This window comes from Puma concolor, chromosome D3 (assembly GCF_028749965.1).
Source record: "Puma concolor isolate L17-30 chromosome D3, mPumCon1.1.hap2, whole genome shotgun sequence".
Lineage (NCBI taxonomy): Eukaryota > Metazoa > Chordata > Mammalia > Carnivora > Felidae > Puma > Puma concolor.
In genome coordinates this window covers 8690159-8713136 of record NC_141678.1, presented here as the reverse complement: position 1 = coordinate 8713136, position 22978 = coordinate 8690159, and the positions used below count along the sequence as shown (strand labels likewise).

Below are 22978 nucleotides of genomic sequence, written 5' to 3'. Positions count from 1 at the left end.
TGGAGGGTAGCAAAGAAAGAACTTAGGAACTTCATCCTAATCTGTTGTCAAACTCAGAGAAGAGAAACCCGCTGTGGTAGGGGCAGAGTTTTTGTGTCTTTGGCAAGGAATTTTTTTAAAAGACCATATCATTTCCCCCTGATTCCCCTTGGCATGAATACGGAACAATTCTTTATATTAACAAAAAATAGACTATGGGAGGATTCATTCTATCTTACCCAACCTCCGTTGACCTCTAGGATTTCACTTCCACATTTTAGTCCTGAAATCCTGGCTCCTGCAAATCTACTTTTTTAAAAAAATGTTTTTTATTTATTTTTGAGAGAGAGAGAGCAAGCAGGGGAGGGACAGAGAGAAAAGGAGACACAGAATCTGAAGCAGTTCCGGGTTCTGAGCTTTCAGTACAGAGCCCCGTGCAGGGCTCAAACTCACGAACCACGAGATCACGACCTAAGCTGAAGTCGGCTGCTTAACCGACTGAGCCACCCAGGCACCCCTCAAATCTACTTTTTTTTTTTTTTTTATTTTTTTTTTTCAACGTTTATTTTTTTTGGGACAGAGAGAGACAGAGCATGAACGGGGGAGGGGCAGAGAGAGAGGGAGACACAGAATCAGAAACAGGCTCCAGGCTCTGAGCCATCAGCCCAGAGCCCGACGCGGGGCTCGAACTCACGGACCGCGAGATCGTGACCTGGCTGAAGTCGGACGCTTAACCGACTGCGCCACCCAGGCGCCCCTCAAGTCTACTTTTTAAAGCAAGCTCCTCACCATGGTGTTATGAACTAAATGTTGATGTCCCTCAAAATTCATATGTTAACGCCCTAATCCCCAATGTTACCGAAATTGGAAACAGGGCTTTTAAGATGTAATTAAAGTTAAATGAGGTCATAAGGATGGTGATTATGGATGAGGTCATAGGCAAGCCACAAAGAGAGGCCTCACTAGAACCCAACCATGCTGGCACGCTGATCCCAGACTTTCAGAACTGTGAGAAAATAAATGTCTGTTGTTTAAGCCACCCAGTTTATGGTATTTTGCTATGGCTGCCAAAGCTAAGACATCACCAAATGTATTCCCAGCCCAGGACATTTACACTTGTTGTTCCCCCTGCCTGGAATGCGCTTCTTCCAGAATTATGAATGATTGGCTGTTTTTCCGCAAATTTTCACTTAGGTTTCAGATGAAATGATACCTTTCAGAGTAGCCTTCTCTGCTCACCCTAATGTAGCCTCCCCACTGTAGTCATTTACCTGATCACGAGATCGTCTCTTTGCATGTCTATTGGACAATTGGCTTTTCTCTTCAGAAATGCCCTTCCTCAGGGCTCCTGGTTGGCTCAGTCATTTGGGCGTCCGGCTTTGGCTCAGGTCATGATCCCACAGTTCATGGGTTCGAGCCCTGTGTTGGGCTCTGTGCTAACAGCTCAGAGCCTGGAGCCTGGAGCCTGCTTCAGATTCTGTGTCTCCCTCTCTCTCTGCCCCTCCCCTGCTCACTCTCTGTCTCTCAAAAATAAATAAATGTAAAAAAAAAAATTTTTTTTTAAAGAAATGCCTTTCCTCATTAAAAGATAAACTGAGTCACATTAAAAGTTTTAGAAGTTACTTGAACACAAATCCATTTGAATCAGGCAGCACCAAACCAGAAATGGTTAGGAGAGCTCCACCAACAGGAGCTAGGAGCAAGACTTCTAAGAGAAGACCAGGAAGCAAAGCAAAGCAATTACTTGATTGGCTGTACCTTAAGCGATTGCCTTATGTGAGAGAGCCCAGTTGGCTGTTTGTGCCTAGGTTTCAATTTCTTAACCTTGAGGCATTTACAGACTTAGCTTTTGGTTCACTTATATAGGCTGCTCGGGCACTAAGCCACCTCACTCTAATGGCTTCTTTGTTTAATTAATGTAACACCCCACTGGGCATTTTTCATATTTTTCTACTTTGTTATTGAGCTCTTTTTCTTTATTAATGTGAAGAAGTTCTTTATGTACTCTGGATACTAATCCTTTTTGACTTTATGCATTACAAATATCATCTCTCAGTCTATGGCTTATCTTTTTATTTAAAAACATTTTGGGGGTAGTTGGCTGGCTCAGTTGGAAGAACATGCAACTCTTGATCTTGGGGTTATGAATTCAAGCCCCATATTGGGTGTAGAGATTACTTAAATAAATAAAAAACTTAAGAGAAATATTTTGATGATGTCTTCTGTTGTGTAGAAGCTTTAAAAAATGTTATCTGTGGTAAAATATGCATGACATGAAATTCCTGTTAATGGGTAAAATATGCATAACAAAATTCATGTTAATTTATGTTAACATAAAATATGTATAACATGAAATTAAGTGTACAGTGTACAGTTCAGGGGCATTAAGTACATTCACGTTGTTCTGCAACCATCACCACTGCCCATCTTCAGAACTCTTTTCATCTTGCAAAACTGAGACTCCATCTACATGAAAAAATAACTCCCCATGCCTTCCATCCTCCAGTCCATAGCAACCACCATTCTACTTTCTGCCTCTATAAATTTGGCTACTCTGAGTACCTCATGTAAGTGGAATCATATAGTATTTGTCTTTCTGTGTGTGGCTTGTCTCATTAGCATAATGTCTTCAAAATTCATCCATGTTCGAGCCTGCATCAGAATTCCCTTCCTTTCTAAGGCTGACTAATATTTCACTGCATGAAAAGACCACATTTTGTTTATCTGTTCATCCACTGATGAATACTTGGGTTGGCCCCATCTTTTGGCTATTGTGAATAATACGGCTATGAACATGGATGTGCAAATAACTGTTCAAGTCTCAGTTTTCAATTCTTTTGGGTATATGCTCACAAGTGGAATTGCTGGATCATATGGTAATTCTATGTTTAATTTTTGAGGAACTGTCGTACTGATTTCCACAGCAGCTATACCATTTTACATTGCCACCAATAGTGCACAAGGGTTCCCAATTCTCCACATCCCTGGTAACATTTGTTACTTTCCGGTTTATTAGAATAATGATAATAATATAATAATAAAAATAATTATTATTTTATAGTAACCATCCTAATGTGTGTGAGGTGCTATCTCTGCAGTTTTGATGTTCATTTCCTTAATGATTAGTGATGTTGAGCATTTTTGCCTGTGCTTATTGACCATTTTGTATATCTTCTTTGGAGAAATGTCTGTCGAAGTCCTTTGCCCATTTTTAAATCTTTTTTTTCTTTTTGTTGTTGTTGTTGTTTAGTTGTGAGACTTCTTTATATTGTATTATATTATATTATAATCTAAAATATATATAATATAAATATATATATTTATATAATTTAATTAATAATATATATAATATAAATATATTTATATTATATTATATTATATTATATTATATTATATTCTGGATATTAACTCCTTGTCAGATATATTACTTGCATATATTTTCTCCCATCCCATGCTTGCCTTTTCACTCTGTTGATTACGATCTTTGATAAACATAAGTTTTAAATTTCGATTTAATCTAATTTATCTATTTTTTCTTTTGTTGCCTGTGCTTTTGGAGTCATAGCCAAGAAATCATCGCCAAATCCAATGTCGTGAAGCTTTTCCTCCATATTTTCTTCTAAGAGTTTTAGAGTTTTAGCTCTCATGTATAGGTCTTTGATCCATTTTGAGGAAATTTTAACTTTTAACATAATCAAATTGGTCAATTTTTTTTAATTTTTAAAAATGTTATTTTTATTTATTTTGAGAGAGAGAGAGAGAGAACAAGCAGGGAAGGGGCAGAGAGAGGGGGAGAGAGAAATCCCAAGCAGGCTCTGCACTGCCAGCGCATAGCCTGATGTGGGGCTCAAACTCATGACCATGAGATCATGACATGAACTGAAACCAAGAGTCAGATGCTTAACCAACTGAGCCACCCAGGTGCCACTGATCAAAATTTTTCTTAACAATGTGTGTATTTTTATATATTATTGAAGTCATCATTTCCTATCTCAATATTCTATATTTTCTTCTAAAAAGCTTTAAAGATTTGCTTTTGACCCCTGGAATTTATTCTTGTATATTGTGTGAGTTAGGGGTCCAGTTTAGTTTTTTTTTTAATTTTTCCAAAGGGATAACCAATGTCCTCACATCATTTAAAAATAATTTTTTTCCTGGGGCACCTGGCTGACTCAGTCGGTGGAGCATGCAACTCTTGATCTTGGGGTTGTGGATTTGAGTCCCACGTTGGGTTTAGAGAGTGCTTAAAAATAAAATCTTTAAAAATAATAAGTACCATTTCCCCCATTAATCTGTAATATTACCTCAGCTTCCTCTCAAGTTTCCATATATGCATGAGTCTCTTCTCCCTCTTAATACCTGCCTAGCTGAGCCTTCAAAAACTCATTTCCCTTTCATATCTATCTGGTCTACTAAGATCACAGTTCTAACTTTTAAAAATCCCCGCCTTACTCCATCCAGTTTAGTAAGCCAGTCCTTTATTTGTCTGTCACTCTTCCGCTGGTTCTGTTCCGGTAGTATGACAGAAGCATATTTTTAAAAACAACCTCATCCCTCCCTGATTTCCTCAGCAAACCTGTTTCCCAGAGACAAAATCTTCTGGGTATAAGCTTCGTTAACTGCCTGCTTAGCTGTTAGGTTTTCATTAGCATTCTCTATCTCAACCCATAAAGAAACATTATCTCCTGTGTTTAATAGGGGCCCTGTTCTTTTTCTTTGTTTTCATTAATAAAATATACCCCCCATTCTATGGGTAAAGTTGAAGTCTGAGCTCCCTAAAGCCAAAGCCATGATCAAGGTTTATGTAATGAACAAAGCAAAGCTATTCTGGGATCTCAGTAGTGAAATGAGTCTTACCAGCATGTGACAAGCCAAATGTTAAGAAATCAGCCCCTCTGTGGGTCTTGTTCATGGCCCTGAATGAAACTCAGAACAACCTACAGAAGAACAGATTTGGGGCTATTAACTTTGTGGTGTCCACCTACACCCTGCATTTGTGCTGCCAGGAGGCTACAATCACACAAACAAGAGCTCTGCCGACCCTGTATAATTTAGCTGCCTCTGCTGTTTTAAAGTTTAGCTTAAAGCTTTGCTGAAAGACATAATACAAGAAGCAAAAACTGTCTGCCCACCAGAGCCTAAATGTTTGGAGACTAAAGTTCTGCCCTCTTTAAGGTAAGCCTTTCCTGGGACAAAAAGATTTTTTTCCAATGGCCTAATCCCTGTCCCCGCTACCTGCTGAGGTCAAAGCTGTGCTCACATGGGTTAGGTCAAGGCCTGCCCCAGCGGCCCTTGTACTCAGGCCCCTGCCAGTTAAAATCCTGCCAAACAACTGTAGCTGTCACAAACTGCCCAGGTCAAAAACCCACTTGACCCACAATTACCTTTAAGCCTGGGGCCCTGACTGCACCAGAAACCTGATCTCCATGTGCTATTTTAGCCCCCCAAGTGTCAGTCGGCATGCCCGCCTCTCAAAGTTTTCCGAAAAGAAAACTAACATGTTGGGGTTTTATGGGGTGATAATTAATTATACCCTTCTCAGCCTTTCCAAATTCTAAACCCACTAAGAAGGAGATGTATCAATCAGGCTGCCGGGGCTCAAAAGTATCAGCTTTATAAGGCTGATTGGAGAATGTGGCTTCATTGTGCACTCAGTTCCCCCTCCGGATTACATTGATTCACCTGATCCCGGGCTGGATTACTGCAAGCCTCCTCCAGAGGGACAGGCTCCCAAAGGTGGAGGAGGAAACACGAGTACCCCAGAGTCAGGCCACAGCAAGAAAGAAAAAAAGAGAAAGGGACTGGGCAACATGCTCAGCATCTTCTCCCAAACACACTGATCAGACCAATCACTCCTCACCCCATGGAAGGAGCTTTTCCTTCACTAGTTTTTCTAATGAGAAGTGGGAGCTCCTCCTCCTCTATGTAAATAAGCAGAGGATAAGTTCTCTTCTCACAGTTGTCTTGGGTTGAGGACTTATTCTCAGTTCAATCAATGTAGCCATGGTACCTGGATCACATGATGTGCTTGTCAGGATTCACTGTATTGCAAGCTGAACTCAAAGTGACTTAAGCAAAACAGGGAATTAACACGAGTTCCTTTTTCGGGTAAAGCTGGATTCAGGGGTTTGCTCAATGTCCCCAGGCCTCCATTTCTTACCATCTGTAGGCTCTGCTTCTCTTTGTATTACTGCCTTTATTCTCAGGCTAGCTCCTCCTAGGTAGTGGCAAAAATGGCCATCCGCAGCTCCATTCTTGCAGTCTCACCACCTTACAAGCCCTGGTGAGAATTTCTCCTTCTTAATACTTCCAGCAAAATTCCGTAGTGGAATTTCATTGACCCACCTTGGGTTACGTTGCCTTCACTCTGGACTAATCACTGTGACCAAGAGAATGTAATGTTCTGATTGATGATACCTGGGCCATGCGTCCACCGCTGGTCCAGGTCCACCCAGTCTGCACGAACCAAGGGGGTGTTGGAGTGCACCTCCAAGGAAAATCAAAATACCATTATCAGAGAACGGATTCCAGGTGGGAAAAACATGACTGTCGCACATAATGCAAAGCAGGGTAAGTTCAATGAAAAGAACAGCCTGTGGCTAGTTCCTTCAAAGGGCTTTACAGGGCAGGCGCCAAGAGTTTCCTGGACACCTCTCCTGTTCACTCCGTCTCCACCCATTAACTTCATATGGGATGAACATGCTGCTTGCTCCCTTTCCTTAACTGTAAAATAAGTTGCTTGTTTAATGTGATCTCTAAAGTTCTTTTATTCAACAGCATTCACTAATTTGATTTATTTAGCATCTATATACATGCCAGGCACTGTTCTGGACACGTGAGTAAAAAAAAAAAAAAAATAGACAAAATCCCCTGCTTTCCTGGAACTTACATTTTAGTCAGTGGGGGAGCCAAACATTAAACAAAATAAGTAAGTCCTACGTGCTATGAAGGAAACTGCAGGTGGGACTCTTGGGTCGTCCCATGGTGAGGTAGTCACAGCAGATGGTATAGGTAAAGCACATGGCAAGTGTTCAGTCTATGGTATCTATTATTTTCACTCTATTATTCTTTTCATCACTCTTGTTTTTTATTATTTTATTATAATTCTATTATTATTTATTACTTTATTATTACTACTGGCATATTAAAAGCATTGGGTGACCCCTTGGTGTCTCCAGCATTAAGAACCCTCAGCTTAGAGGGCACCTGGGTGGCTCAGTCGGTTGAGCGTCCGACTTCGGCTCAGGTCATGATCTCACAGCTCATGAGTTTGAGCCCCACGTCGGGCTCTGTGCTGACAGGTCAGAGCCTGGAGCCTGCTTCTGATTCTGTGTCTCCCTCTCTGTCTGCCCCTCCCCCACTCATGCTCTGTCTCTCTCTCTCTCTCTCTTTCTCAGAAATAAACATAAAAAAAAAGTAAAAAAAAAAAAGAACCCTCAGCTTAGGATATAAGGCCCTCTGCCATAGGTCCTAAACTATTTTTTTACTAAACTTTTTTTTTTTACTTTATTTGTTTATTGTGAGAGAGAGAGAGGGGGGAAGAGAATCCTAAGCAGGCTCTGCGCTGACAGTGCAGCCCCTATGTGGGGCTCGAACTCATGAACTGCAAGATCATGACCTAAGCTGAAACCAAGAGTCAGATGTCTAACCAACTGAGCTACCCAGGCGCCCCAGGTCCTAAACTATTTTTTAAATTGAGATGTAACTCACATACTATAACATTCCCCATTTAAAGTGTATGGTTCAATCCTTTTTAGTATATTCATAAGGTTGTACAACCATCACCACTATCTAATTCCAGAACATTTTCATTACCCCAAAAAGAAACCCCACACCCATTAATAGTCACTTCCCATTTCTCCCACACCCTAGCCTATGGCAACCACTAATCTGCTTTCTGTCTCTATGGGTTTGCTTACTCTGGATATTTCATATAAATAGAATCCTACAACATGTGGTCTTTGGGGACTGGTTTCATCATGTTTTCAAGGGTCATCCATGTTGAGGTATGTATTAGTGCTTCTCTCCTTTAATGGCTGAATGGTTCCTAAACTACTTTCCTAGCCCCATTTCTCATTTTTCTTCACTCAAACCCTAAGGTTGAGCTGCACTGGATTACTTGTCCTTCTCCATACTCTGCTTTTGTTTTCTTTCTTTCTTTCTTTCTTTCTTTCTTTCTTTCTTTCTTTCTTTCTTTCTTTTTAATGTTTATTTTTAAGAGAGAGAGCGCCAGCAGAGGAGTGGGACGGGGAGGGGCAGAGAGAGAGGGAGACACAGAATCCAAAGCAGGCTCCAGGCTCCAAGCTGTCAGCACAGAGCATGATGCGGGGCTTGAACCCACAAACTGTGAGATCATGATCTGAGCGAAGTCGGGGGCTCATCCAGCTGAGCCACCCAGGCGCCCCTTTTGTTTCATTTCCTGCCCCTCCTCAGACCTCTCTCTGTGCATTCACACCTCTCACAAATGTCACCTCTTCACAAAGTGCCCTGAGTGTTCTCCCTCCCCCCACAAAGGGTCCCATTTTTCCTCCCCATGCTCCTTTTTTTATTTCAACCGATGATGCTTATTTTTTCTATATATTTACTTAACTTTAACCCTCCTACTCCACTGTGATTGCCATGAAGGCACTACTTTTTAAAATCCCTTTCCCACAGCTTCAAATGTAACAAGTGCTCATCAAATATTTGCTAACTTGCATGGCATTGGTATAACCCAGTGGTTCTAAACTGGGGACAGTTTTGTTCCCCAGGGGACATTTAGCAATATCTGGAGAGCTTTTTGGTTGCCCTAACTAGGAGGTGAGGTGTGCTACTGACATCTGGTAGATAGAGGTCAGGGTTGCTGCTAAGCAGCTTCCAATGCACAGGGTAGTCCCCTACGCACCGCCCCCTCCCCCTCTAACACACACACCAAAAAAATTATCTGGCCTTAAATGTCAATAGTGGCAAAGTTGAGAAACATTGCCACAAACTAATTAATGCTCCTTTTGAATAGGTTAGCAAAAAGAAGTTAGGAGAGATCAGTGTATGACTTTGGCAGAAAATCTTATTAAAGAATTTTTTTTCTTTTTTTAGGAGCTGAGGGTAACTCCAGTGCAAACCTCTTTCCTAATGCCATAGTAGGTGCCCTGGGAACACAGATGGTATTTTCACCACTTGTTCGCCTTTGAGAGTGACAACTGACCTCCCAGGAATCTTTGAAGTGCTAGGAATGTAATTCTGTTAAGGAAGAAAACTCTTAGGGATTTTTAAATCTATCAAAATGTCAAAAGTGAATAGTACTTCTGGGGGAGGGCAGAGGAAGGTGTTTTTTTAAACTACCCTCTTCTGGGGGTGCCTGAGTGGCTTAGTCGGTCAAGCATCTGACTTTGGCTCAGGTCATGATCTTGGGGTCTGTGAGTTTGAGCCCCGCACTGGGCTCTGTTCTGATAGCTCAGAGCCTGGAACCTGTTTCAGATTCTGTGTCTCCCTCTCTCTCTCTGCTCCTTCCCCACTTGCGCTCTCTCTCTCTCTCTCTCTCAAAAATAAATAAACATTAAAAAAAATTTAAAGTATCTTCTTCTGGCTTCCCCATGATGGTGAAACTTTTCAGATCTATCTCTGGAATAAATGATTCAAGGGAACCTGAGGCCTTGTCTCCTCTCCTTTCTAAAAACTGCAAAGGAGTTTTGAGAAAGGATTCTGTTCACATTGTGCTCCAGTGAGCAACTCACTTGCAGGAAACTCATTTGCAGGAAACTCAAGGCACCCGTATCATTTAACTGAACACAGCAGCCCCATCAGAGCACAGGTTACCAGCTTCAGAGGCACTCATCTCATCCAACCGGTTCTTGTGAGTGACACAGAAATTAGATAATATATGCTCTGAAAATGAAAGGTAGGACAGTCTGAAGGAGTTTGACGAGGCAAGGAATAGTGGTTGACGTGCTATTTTAAAAAGTTTGTCCTTGGGGTAGAATTACCTGACAGCCCGGCTGGGATTTGGTAGTGGTGTGTGTGGTTGAAAGAACAACCTTTAGCACAGCTGGCATAGACATAAATGCCAAGCAGAGGATCCACAAGACTCTACCCCCTCTTCTGGACGTGCTCCAATTCTTGTGGGCCATAAAGAATAGTAAGGCGGGACTGCGTTCTTGGAATCGCCATATCTTTTATCCAGTAAATGAACTTTTATTTAGTCTGCATAGTTGACAAAATGCCCTTGCTATGTGAAGTGATTTATTCAGTCCAATTTTTATGAAAACCCTTAAGGACAGAAACATATAGAGTACTTGGCACACCGAAACACAGAAGTGTTTAATGATGACAGTAATTAGGATAATGCAACAATGTGCTTTGATTGAATGTTTGGCAGGACTTTAGATATATTAAGAATCACTTAAATATATATATTGTATATTTTTTATATTTTATATATAAATATATAAAAATATATATTATATTATAAGCATATATAAAATATTTATGTATATAAAAGATATATGTATATCTTTTATATATATATAAAGATAAATATATATAAAGATAGGTATATATAAAGATATATAAAAAAGAGTCACTTAAAGAATGAAATGGGAGTCCCCAGAGTAACTGCAGTTCTGTCAAAAGTGAATCGGAAGAAGACCAACGCATCTGAGTGATATTTATGTTTTAATAAAATTAAAAATTATTCCAAATGGATCACTTGCCTCAAATCTCAATTTTCTTTTGTAACCACCCTTCAATCATTCTTGTATTCAATGTTATTTTTTATATTATTTATGGTTTCTATTCAATTATTTCCTCTTTTATTCAACATGCAATTACAAACTCCCTACCATGTGCCAGGCTTTACATTGGATTCTAATAATACAATGGCAAATGATTCTTGCCCTTGAAATTTTAGCAAATAGAACCATTCATTCTTTCATTCATTTACTGAAGTATCCACTGTGTGCGCATACATTCTGGGTATACAGCAACAAAGAACATAGGACCCTGAGATAATAAAATTACATTCTAGTGAGTAGAAGGAAGAGCAAGAGCAAAGGTCCTGAAGCAGCTGTGAGCATGGCTAGAGCCCAGCTAGTGAAGGGGACACGGCACCAAATGGGATGAAGAGGTACCCAGAGCTAGATTATGTATGGTATGGTATATAATCTGGCATGGTATGTAATCTGTACGTGCATACACACATACAAACATATTGCACATATTGGGTGAGCTAACCTTTCCATTAGATTACAAACTCACCGGTAAATTTAGTTATTTAACCTAAATAATTTCAGAAGAAGTGTGTTAATAGTCAAACTTTGGAGAAGGCTACTGTGCTGTTTTTATTAGGGGTGGGCTGAGAGCTTGATAGAAAAAGTAAAAGAACTGCCTTTCTTGCCAAGGGCTGTCCTTCTGAAGAGAAGAGGTAGCAGCCATAGGAGAGAGGAGAGACCTCATCTTTCCAAGTCTTTGGCACTGCACCTCTTCTGGGCAACTCAAGCTAGAGGTCAGAAGACCTGCTCATACAGGTGGGCCCTCAAGATAATTAAGATTTGGGGCAAAGAAGTTTGGGGCTTGGAATTTTTTTATTACCAAATTGGCAGAACCATTTGCAAAGTCTGAAACACTTCTATATAGCCATATCTACAGTGACCATTTTTGTATCTACATCACTGTCTTCTCATTCAACCCCTAGTCTAATAAGGACAGTAACATCTCCCCGAATTTTCCTAAATAATATGCAAAACGGCTCTTATTTCCAGATTTCTGCCTCTTAACCCTTCCAGTATATAAATTCTGGAGATGTCACTAGAGTAGTATTATGTGACCTGACTCTAGTTTCTTTTGGATTTTTCTTTTAAGGGATGGTGGCGTTATTTAAAACAATAGCCTTTAAAATACGTGGTTAAAACAGGGAGGAAACTTTCAAACAGCCCATCTGTAATTCTCAGTAAATGAATTTAGGTCCCGCGTCTGGGGAATCCTGAAACGTCCTGGATGGTAGGCAGTGAAGTAAACAGAGACTACAACTCCCAGGAGACATTGTGTCCACTCCCTCTGCGCACGCTCGACCTCAAAGGCAGCCTGAGGCACGGGGCCCGAGAGGGCGTGGCTTGGGCCCGAGCCGCGAGCCGTGGGCGGGGCTATAGGCGTGGCCACGGGGGGTGGCGGCGCTGCCGGCGCGGCCCGGAACACGCTAGTGGAGCGGAAGATGGCGGCGGCAGCGGTGGCTGCAGCCGGGACCCCAGTCGGGCTGAGGCGGAGGAGCCGCCGGCTCTGACCTCGCTCTGGCTCCGGTGCGCGCGGCGCAGCGTGTGCGAGGCCCCGCGCGTCGGACAGGGGCGGCGCCGGCGGCTGTGCGCCGCCCTGAGGAGCGCTCCGGCAGCGGCGCTGCTGCGGCTGAAGAGAGAGCCGGCTCCGGGCCTCCGCGTCCTCCTGCTCCCCGGGCCCCCCGCCTCCTCGGGGGGGCGGCGGCGGCGATGTTCTCGGTCCTCTCGTACGGGCGGCTGGTGGCCCGCGCCGTCCTCGGCGGCCTCTCGCAGACCGACCCCAGGGCCGGTGGCGGCGGCGGCGGTGACTACGGGCTGGTGACGGCCGGCTGCGGCTTCGGCAAAGACTTCCGTAAGGGCCTTCTCAAGAAGGGCGCGTGCTACGGGGACGACGCGTGCTTCGTGGCCCGGCACCGCTCAGCAGACGTGCTCGGTGAGTCCCCGGCTCGGGTCCCCCGTCTCAGCCCCGGATCCGCCTCCTGGGGACTTCCCTGCTCCGGGCTTTCCCCAGTTCTCCGGGCGGTGAGAGGAGCCCGAGAGCCAGTAGTAGCTGCAGGGAGGGAGCGCTTACTATGTGCCAGGCGCGATGCCAAGCGCTCCAAGGTGCGTTTTCCTTTGGAACAACCCCCATTTCAGAGATGAGGAAACTGAGCCGCAGAGCGGTCGAGCTCTGTGCTCAAGGTCACCCAGCCTGAGATGTGACCAGTTTGTCCGAGTCCAGAACCGCACTGTTAGTCACTTGGCTCTGCTAGTCCCGACGACCTCGTCCCTTCCCCCGGAGACACCTGCAGACTCCTAACCTCGCTCTTGTTCGCTCCCTGCCTCCTCCCTCTGCGTGCGCCGGAGATCTCTGATTCTTCGCGTACTCCTGACGCCGCAGCCTGTCCACGGGCTGCGGGATCCAGAGCGGACTGTCGCGAGCCCCAGACAGCCCGGCCGCATTCTTTGACCGCCTCGATGGTGACCAGATCTCCATCCTTTTCGGAGTCTCGCAGGCGGTGGCGGTGGCGCTGGCCTGGTGAAAAAACACTCGCAGTACCTTCTCCCAAACTGATCTTGCCCGCTTGAGGTCACTTGGGGTGGAAGAGAATCTCCTTGACCCAAAATAGAATGGTCGAACCTTCTTCAAACTGCAGCCAAGAAAGCCTTGAGAAATTGGTTCAAGCCTTTTCAGGCCACAGGTGCTTCCGAAGGGCCTGTTCCAGTTACACCTTTGGGGACGGGAGACTAGCGTGAGAACTTACAGAAAGGGCTAGATATAATTCACAAGCAATCAGAAAGTTTGTCATAACGTACATCTTTGGAGACAATGTGTATGCTGTAGAATCGTATGCCATTGAATCTCCTTTAATGAGTAAAGCACTTCCTTTGAAATTGAAGGACATGCTGTCATTGAATTGGGTTCAAATGTCACTTTGGTTTCACTTCCCAGGTGAGATTGAGTTTTTGATTACTTTAAATTTCATATGCTGGGGCAAAGTTTGGCGTTGGAACAAATGGTCCTGTAACTTTTTATGACAATAATTATTTTTTAATTTGATCTCAGAATAACTGCTTATTATCTTTGTTTCTACTACATGTAGTGTTTGTGAACATGGTATAGAAAGGTTGTTCTCATTTTAATTTATGAATGACCCCATTACCTGGGTAGAAAAAATCATTTAGTGTTTAGGCAACACTCTTGATGTTAACTGTAAGAGGGTGGGAGAGGGTTCCTTAGGTGAAGGAGCTTGTAGATATCCTACAACTCCACTTTGAAGTCGGCTTGACCCTGATTCCGTGTATTTTTTTTAAAGGGCTGTCAGGAGCTGTCTTTTTCCATTACATTTAGAAGCTTCATTTAATGAGCTTGTGACCTGTGCTGCTTTTTCAAATTGCACTCATAGTGCAACAGGATAGGTGACAATGAGCCACTAAGGTTCCCCCTTGTAAATCTATGTAGTGGCTTTTGTGAAATATTTGCAATTTGATTGATGATTTGGGGACATTTTAATGAGCCAAATCCCTGTACTTAAGCTTGATTTAAAATTTTTGAAAGGGGCGCCTGGGTGTCTCAGTCAGTTGAGTGTCTGACTTTGGCTCAGGTCATGATCTCGTGGATCTGTGAGTTCAAGCCCCACATTGGGCTCTGTGCTGACAGCTCAGAGCCTGGAGCCTGTTTCCGATTCTGTGTCTCCCTCTCTCTCTGCCCCTCCCCCACTCATGCCCTGTCTCTGTGTGTGTGTGTGTGTGTGTGTGTGTGTGTGTGTGTCTCTGTCAAAAATAAATAAACATTAAAAAAAATTTTTTTTTGAAGGCTACTTTCTTAATGAAGTGGGGGTATTTCTAAGGATGGGGGAATTTTGGTCAAACCCATTTTGAAAGATAAATCTATCATCTTGGCAGAAACCGTGCCTAATTTGGTGCTGAGCCTTGCCAGACTGGCTCTGTGATCTGTGATTTTGGGCAAGAGCCTCTCGACTCATTTTCCTCATCTAAACTAGAGGATGGACTACCACTAGAGAGTGGACTATGTGACCCTTAGGGACTTCTGACCATCAGATCATATTTTCTTTTTGTTTTGAAAAGACGGCACCCTTTGCTATTTTGCATCTGAAGTAACGGGCATTACTTCCTATCTTATTCACATGGGTACCTTCAGTATATTTCTTCTGTTTTATGTTTGGTGCTAAAGCAGTGGTTCTTAACTATCCTTGTTTCACAGTCTCAAGATTTTTGAGTGCCCAAGGGCTCTCTCTCCAGAAAAATGTGCATGGAGGCCAAATTTTGTACAGGCATTCAAGGACTTCACTAACCCCATGAAGTCCATCTGTGTGCGACCTAGAGGTGCATGCACGGGGACCAGATTAGGAACTGCAGCTCTGTACCCCTTCCAAAAGGGAGGCTGCCAGGCATAACCAAACACGTGTGGCTTATGTCACCTAGGGGTGGTCTTTGGCCATATTTGACAAAGAGCCATTTTAAGAGAGAGAGAGACTGAGTGTGTGTGTGTTTGGCGTACAAATCAGGGAAGACAGGTTCTCTTGGACTGTCCTGTTTTGGAGGAGCTCTTCCAGAGAGCCATCTTGGGAGCCACCGGAAACAACTGAGTTGGCCTCCTTTCTTTGGCTTCCACTTTGTGTGATGGTTACTTCTATTTTATTGACACCATCCCCTCACAGGCAGCTCTGGTTATCTCTGGCTGTGAGAGAGGCGAAGCATCTCAGCACATCTTTAGTAGTGCTTTTTCTCTAGAAGTTGGAGTTCTAAACTGAAATGTGTTAAAAGACTGTTGAATGATGTTATGTTGAACCTCAGTGCTTCAAACCTTCTAGTTCTACAGATAATTCATTTTCTTTGGGTTGACACCATTTGTTGCTAAGTATATGTGCAACTCACTGTGGTCATTTAGAACTCCTTGACTGTTTGGAATAAAAGCTGTTTGTTTCTTTTTGTATTAGAAAGAGAAAACTGTTGTTTTTCTTTAATTTAGAATTGATCTTTTCTATTAGTCATGCAGTGACTAAAAGTACCTGGTGCATTACAACATTTTGTAGAGTCCCCACTGGATTTCTTTTAGGAAAAACCGACTATGGTGGGTGTGGTGAGACATAGGAACCACTCCTATCCCTTGGAAAATTGGCAAAGGTGCTTTCTCTTTATTAGGTCCAACAGGAGGAAACCAGTACCAGCAGGGGCTATATGTGCACTTTTCTTTTTTCTTCTTCCTTGTGGCTAATCCTGAGTTCTTTCATTACTCTATGTGGCATGGATGCCTAAGTACACAAAAATACGAGAGCTGCCTAGTGTGTAACTGCTAGGCCTCCCACAGCCCTAAGCTACTTAACCATAGAATCCAAGACTGTTGAGAGTTGTAAGACTTAGAAACCTTGGAGACCAGTGAGAAGATGGACGCCTACAGAGGGTCAAATGATTTTGCTTAGGTTACTCCACTAGTTAATAGCAGCACTAGGACTAGCACCCAGACTCCCCATTCCTGTCCTCTTTCCGTTGCATCACTAGTTAGATTTTCTTGAAAAGATAGGTGAATTCAAAACCAGTCTGTCTTTAGGTACTGTTTGTCCTTTTAATGCTTTTCTGCTTAAGGGTGTGTGTGTGTGTATTTACAACTTCTGCATTCACACTATGACTCATAATTAAAATGCAACAAAAACTCCTCTGCATACTAAAGCACAGTTAACTGAAACCACTTCTTTACAAATGGCAGCATGGTCTCTGCCATCTAAAATCTGACCTCTGAAAATTGAGTATTTATAATGTAATTCTTAAAAAACTGCAGGATATTTATTTAAGCTAGACTTAAACCTTAAAGAGAAATGAAAACAATGTCATATTCTAGCCTTTAGGTATGATTTTGATCGTGGCCAGGATTTCTGAAGTGTTTTTGTAAGTAATGGCAGTCTTAAAAGTAGTTGTCTTTAAAGTGTAAGGATTATGTGAACAATATAAACATTAAAAGTGTATTTAGGAAGTGAATACATTAGGTAGAATTTTATGTTTTCCAACAGTCATGATAATTTTAATGTATTTGATTGAACTTCTGTACCCAAAAGTGAGTTATCCTTTTAGTAGCAAAGTAGTCACCCTGGGAGAGTGTGTATGTATGCTAATTTAAGCCTCTGAAGAAGTCCTCTTTGAAACTTGCCTCAGCTAAAATTTACGCTGTATCAGGAAACTAGTGTTATTACTATATAGTCATAATTTTCTGAAAGCCAAATTTTAGCCTGATCTACATCTTGACAGCAGACATGACCTTGGTTGAATTTTAAAAAATTGAGGTATAGAATTCATCTGCCATAACATTTACCTTTTATAATTAAAAAATTGGGGGGGCACCTGGGTGGCTCAGTCAGTTGAGTATCCCACTCTTGGTTTTGGCTCAGGTCATGATCTCATGGTTTTTTGGGGTCGAGCCCCACATCAGGCTCTGTGCTGGCAGCTCAGAGCCTGCTTGGGATTCTCTCTCTCCCTCTCTCTCTCTCTGCCCCTACCCTGCACATGCTGTCTCTGTCTCTCAAAAATAAATAAATAAAACTTAAAAAAAATTAGTACATTTAGTACTAAATTTAGTATTTAGTACATTCACAAGATTGTTCAGCTGCCACCACTGACTAGTTCCAGAACATGTTCATCCCCACACAAAAAAAACCCCCTGTGCATTAGCAGTCACTCCCCGTCTCCCCTCCCTCAACCCCTGGCAACAGAAAGTAGATTCTGACAATAGATTTGCCTATTCTGGACATCTCATATAAATGGAATCATACAAAATGTGGCCTTTTGTATCTAGCTTTTTTCACTTAGTATATTTTCAAAATCTGCTCACATTTAGTTTGTATCAGTGCTTCATTCCTTTTAATGGCTGAATAATATTCTGTTATATGGAAGGACTGCATTTGTTTATCCATTCATCTATTAATGGACATTGGGTTGTTTCTACTTTTTAGCTGTTGTGAATAGTGCTGTTGTGACACATTCATGTACAGGCTTTTGTATGAACGTATATTTTTCATTCTCTTGGGTGTATATCTAGAAATGGAATTATTGGGTCTTATTATAACTATAACTTTATGAGGAATATAGTTGTTTTTTATATAATTATTTTTACATACTTATAATTATCCAAGGGAAATTTTTTTAAAAGGTAAAAATCAAATGTAAGTTCTAAGATTAATCAGTACTTTAAATATGCCTGATTTCATAATCTATGTACTTTCAAGAGAAAATTGTGGAATATTAAGGAAATATGAGAGTTGTGGGTTTAGTAAAAGAGCCTTTAGGACCCATAGAAGCAACAGGGCTTAAGAAGTCACTGGCCAAAAAAGGAAAGAAAGAAAAAAAAAGCCATGCATTTGACTAGTTGCTGTCTGATTTTTCTGAGTGTTCTTTCATTGTGTAATAAATAAGATTACAGGGTTGCTGGGTAGAGGAATTTTGCTGTTTGTTTTTTAAACCCTTTCTCCCTGATATTTTTCTCATTTTGTTATACAGATATATTGTACTTTTCTTAAGATTCTTATAAGGCACATTATTTTTAAAGTCATGTCCTCATTTGTTATACTGTCAGAACTACTTTTCCTTTGTTCAGTCTTTAATCTAGAGATTTCTCAAGCTTAGTTTTAAATTTTCCTCTCAGCTTCTCTCTCAATGTGTTAATCTTTTTAAAGGATTCTAGATGAATCTTTTTTATAGAGCAAGTAACTGAATTTTGAAAGCATGACTGTTTATACTTTTTAGAAAATACATTTTTTTAAAAAAGGTTTTAAGTTGTAGCAGAAGGTAAGATGCATATGTTAGTTAGCTGGTTGTGGTGGGGTTTTTTCGGAGGGTGGAGGAGAAGGGGCTGGATCTAAGGAGGCTGTTCCCTGAACTTTAGCACTGCTTTATGAAACTGGGCAATACATAACCTGAATAGTAGCAACAGTATCCAAATGGAGTTTGTACTCATGTGTGACTCACCGAAGCATTATATCCGGGCCACAGTATTTGACCTACAACCATGTCCTTTGAGTAAATGCTGATGTCAAGTTCAAGCTGAATGTCAAATGCATTTTATGTAAGTCCTGTGCCTTTTAGAGAGGCCTTACTTGGGGCTTTAGGTTCAGAATTTTCAGAAAATGCTTTAGGAAAGTAAGTTAACAGTATTTTCTTTCTAAAGAAATTTGACGTTTTTAGGGGCACCTGGGTGGCTCAGTTGGTTAAGCATCTGACTTCGGCTCAGGTCAGGATCTCACACTCTGTGGGTTCTAGCCCCACCTTGGGCTCTGCCCTGACAGTGCAGAGTCTGCTTAGGATTCTCAGTGTGTCTGTCTGTCTCTCTCTCTCTCTCTCTCTCTCTCTCTCTCTCTCTCTCTCTCTGCCCCTCCCCTGCTCATGCTCTCTCAAAAATAAGTAAATAAACATTTTTTTTAATTTGAAAAAAAAGAAATTAGACTTTTCAAACCAGAAGTTCTAGTTAGCTGAAAAACAGTGTGCGTTGTGAGTTTGCCTCTCAAAATTAGTGTTAACTTTTGATCTCATTTTAAGAAGTGATGCCCTGGATCCTAATTTTTGTCATTAGTAATAAAATTTAGTGATCTATTTTGTTTGGGAGTTGTCAAATATTTTAAAAATCTGGTATTTTTCTATTTCCTTGAGAGCTAAGTCATTTGTTTCCTATTATTAAACAATACACACAATTTACAGAATTGCATCATAAATCAAGACTTTTTGCAAAAGCTGACTCATTGCAGAGGACATTAGGCTGATAACATACTTAATCATTTAAACTTGAGTTGGCAAGTGGCACAGCTCTTTCAATTTAGTTTAAAATTTTGAAGAAGAAAAGATGTTCAGTTCTTTTGAATAAGATCCCAAACAGGATTTTGGATGGATTGTGGGGTGGGGTACAAAGCTTTTCCTTGAAGAGTGAAAACACTTCACTCAGTTTTTCCTAAGCATTTATTCAGTATCTTGACACAATATATGATTCATCAGTGCTTTATATGTAGTGCTTTAGATTTTACAGTGCATTTTTGTGTTTAACATTATTTAATCTTTTAACTAGAATAGCTGTTCTTATCTCCATTTAATCTGCATCTGTTTCCTCGTCTGTGAAGTTGACTCCTCAATAAGGTCGTTAACAGCTGGTATGATAGCTGGGACTTGGGCCTAAGTTTCCTGCTTGGTTATCTGGTGCTTTTTTTTTTTAATTTTTTTTTTTTTAACGTTTATTTATTTTTGAGACAGAGAGAGACAGAGCATGAACGGGGGAGGGTCAGAGAGAGGGAGACACAGAATCTGAAACAGGCTCCAGGCTCTGAGCTGTCAGCACAGAGCCCGACGCGGGGCTCGAACTCACAGACCGCAAGATCGTGACCTGAGCTGAAGTCGGACGCTTAACCGACTGAGCCACCCAGGCGCCCCTATCTGGTGCTTTTAAATAAATGCTTTTGTTTTGTGCTTTAAAAAGTAACCCATGTTCAGAAAAGCACAGTATAAAACACCTGTACATCATAATTCAGCTGTAGTCAGTGTGGCTTCCTCTAGCTTTTGTGTATGTACAACAATATATATATTATTAAATAAAATTGACTTAATAGTAATGTTATTTTTTGTAATGTAAATTGAGCATATTTCCTTACATAATTGCATCACATTTTACTGCGTGCATAGTCCATAATTCATTTAACCAGTCATCTATTTTTCGTTATTTAGATTATTGCCAGTTTTCTTTCATTTTTTAAAAGATTTTATTTATTAAGTTTTATTTATGTAAGTAATCTCTACACCCAATGTGAGGCTCAAACTCACACCCCAAAATCAAGAATCGCATGCTCTACTGACTGAGCCAGCCAGATGCCCCAATTGCCAATTTTCTGTTTTGAGTAACATTAGAATGAATGAATATCTGCATCTGAATATTTCCTTAGAATAAATTCCTTGAAGAGTTCTTGTGTCAAAGGCTACAAACACTTGCAAGGCCTCTGATATGAATTTTAGCATAGGTCCCTTCAAAAAGGTTATAGTAATTTATCCTTTTCCAATTGTTATGAAATTGCTCTCATTAGTAAGCTTATTATTGATCTTGAGTCTGTCACATTTAATTAACAATTTATAAATTTACCAGGTTCTTAAACAGTTGTTTCGTGGTGAATAAGTTTGGTGAATAGTTCTAGAATTGATTGAATTGTTGGTATGAATCCCACAGGCTACAAAATGACTGCAAAAACTTTGCCAGAGACTACAAAAGTGACTTACTACAAAGAATGCTTTCTGTTGAAAGACCCAGTACTATTTTGACTCAGGCCAATTCTAACACATTTTTGTACCGATTTTTCTTTTACTCATTAACAGACTATTTTGAAAAGAAAGGGAATTTCTTTTTGCGAGTCTGTGTGCCACTATGACTGTACATTTTGATCTTTCAAGGATGCTACCCAGCAAGTTTTTTGATTTATCAGAATTTTCCATGCTGTCATTTGATGTCTATGAAAAAGATTAGCTGTGCTGAATGAAGCAAACAAAAAGTGCTTCTGTTTTCACATCAATGTTTGGATAGCAGTTTAGGATAAGAAAATAGAGGTGAGCTATTTGCATAAGAGCTAGAAAACGGTTCATGGTCTTTAAGTCAACCACTAATTGGTAATATGGTCATTAATGTTTCTATGAAATGAGGAACTCTAAACAAAGATGTCTTATGCATACATTGTTTTTAAAAAATCACTTCTCTTGAGCATCAACTTTGATCTTATTACTTTTCTTGTTCATGTATGCTAAATTCACTCAACAGTTAGTGGTCTTTGGATAACAAAGTGTGTTTTGTGAATACATTCCATGTATACATATAAATTTCTTTACAGATCAGATGAATTCAGTGAAGTAAATTAATACTAATCGATAACCCTCTTTTATTCTTTTTTCTTCTTCTTTTATCAGAGTTTCAAATTGAAAAATGGTTGGCCTGACATTTTGCTAGGCTTAATTAGACTTTTGTCAGGTAGTAACACTTAAAGAAGAAACATTTCCAACATTTTTAAGTGGTTAAAACTAAAGTCAAAGGACATGGGGCAGTATTCTTACCCTCTGAATCATTATTGCAACGTCTCTGAAAACACACATGTGATGGTGTAATAAAGAAGAAAGGAAAATTTGCGAAGGTTAAAATGGAGCCTTTGCTTCAAAACTAGCTCATGCAATAAATGTAATGTATGTGAAAAAGAAAGCATAGCTGTATGTTGACCTTTATTTTATAGTTTCTAAATCAGGTTCCCTTTTCTTGCAGTGTGATTTAGAATCCCAGAATCTTAGTTCTTAAAGGAACTCGAGAGAATTTGTCCTTCCTGTCGCTTATTTCACAGACAAGAAAAGTAAAGCTTAGAGAAGTGATTTGGCCAGTTTCCGACAGCAGGTTAGTGGCAAAGAAAGCTGGAAGTGGTGTTCTCTCCTGACTCCCTTTTAGGATTCTTTCCATCAAACTTTCTTATGATGGTCTGTGACGGGAGCATCCTGTAGCTAGCATAACACCTTGTGCAACTCTACGATAAAATATTGGGTAAGTTCTCTTTTTGGAGTTCTCAGATGAAAGTTTGTATACCAGAGTGTTGGTACTGTAACTTTTCAGTACAGTCACCTGAATTCATTGTTTACAAGTTGCTTCCTTGGTGGAGAAGACCGAGAACAAAAACGGCTTCAGCCTGGAAGTTTCATCGTGGGGCAGGGAAGGCCACAGGAACAGGATAAAGAATACACATCAGGTTAAGTTATGGAAGCCTGGAGTCAGGCCTCGAGAGATGGGTTTTCAGTAAATGGAGGCAAATGAGAAAAATGGTGAAGCTCTCCAGATTGAGGGATCAGCAGAGACACTGGAGATTCTCTGAACTACAGCTGTTTTGTGGCTAAAGAGTAATTTGGGCCAGCTGGGTGGGTTTGGGAGGGTGGTTGAGAATTGTTAGAAAATAGGTTGAGACCAAACTGGAAGGTCACAATTGCTGTGTTAAGTAATTGGGTGTTTCATTTTTGTTGTTGTTAGGAAGCTATAGAAAATGTTTTCACTTTTGTTTTGAGTTTGGTTTGGTCATTTTTGAAGAGGTACCATATTCAAATGGTACAAAATTCAAAAGATACTATAAATTTAAAAAGGTGCAGAGTAAAATGTCTCTCTTGTTCTTGTCTTCTAGCTGCAAAGTTCCTCTCCCAGAAGGAACTAATGTTACCGGTTTCTTATGTATCCTTCTAGAGAATGTTTTTACATATACAAGTAAAAAAGTGTATATACATGG

The 22978-nt window shown here is 40.8% G+C and overlaps 1 protein-coding gene across 2 annotated transcripts in view; it reads left to right on the top strand.

Annotated features, from left to right (window-relative positions):
* The first annotated feature begins 12130 nt into the window (after positions 1-12130).
* Positions 12131-22978, top strand: part of PPTC7 (protein phosphatase targeting COQ7) — a 38601-nt gene continuing 27753 nt past the window's right edge. Inside the window, exon 1 of one of the 2 annotated variants that reach the window (XR_015242222.1) lies at positions 12131-12654. Coding sequence is in view for 1 of the 2 variants with exons in the window: in XM_025933652.2 (XP_025789437.1) it covers positions 12432-12654 (223 nt within the window). In the remaining variant the exon portion in view is untranslated. The remainder of the gene's footprint in view (positions 12655-22978) is intronic. The other variant, XM_025933652.2, reaches the window with a different exon arrangement.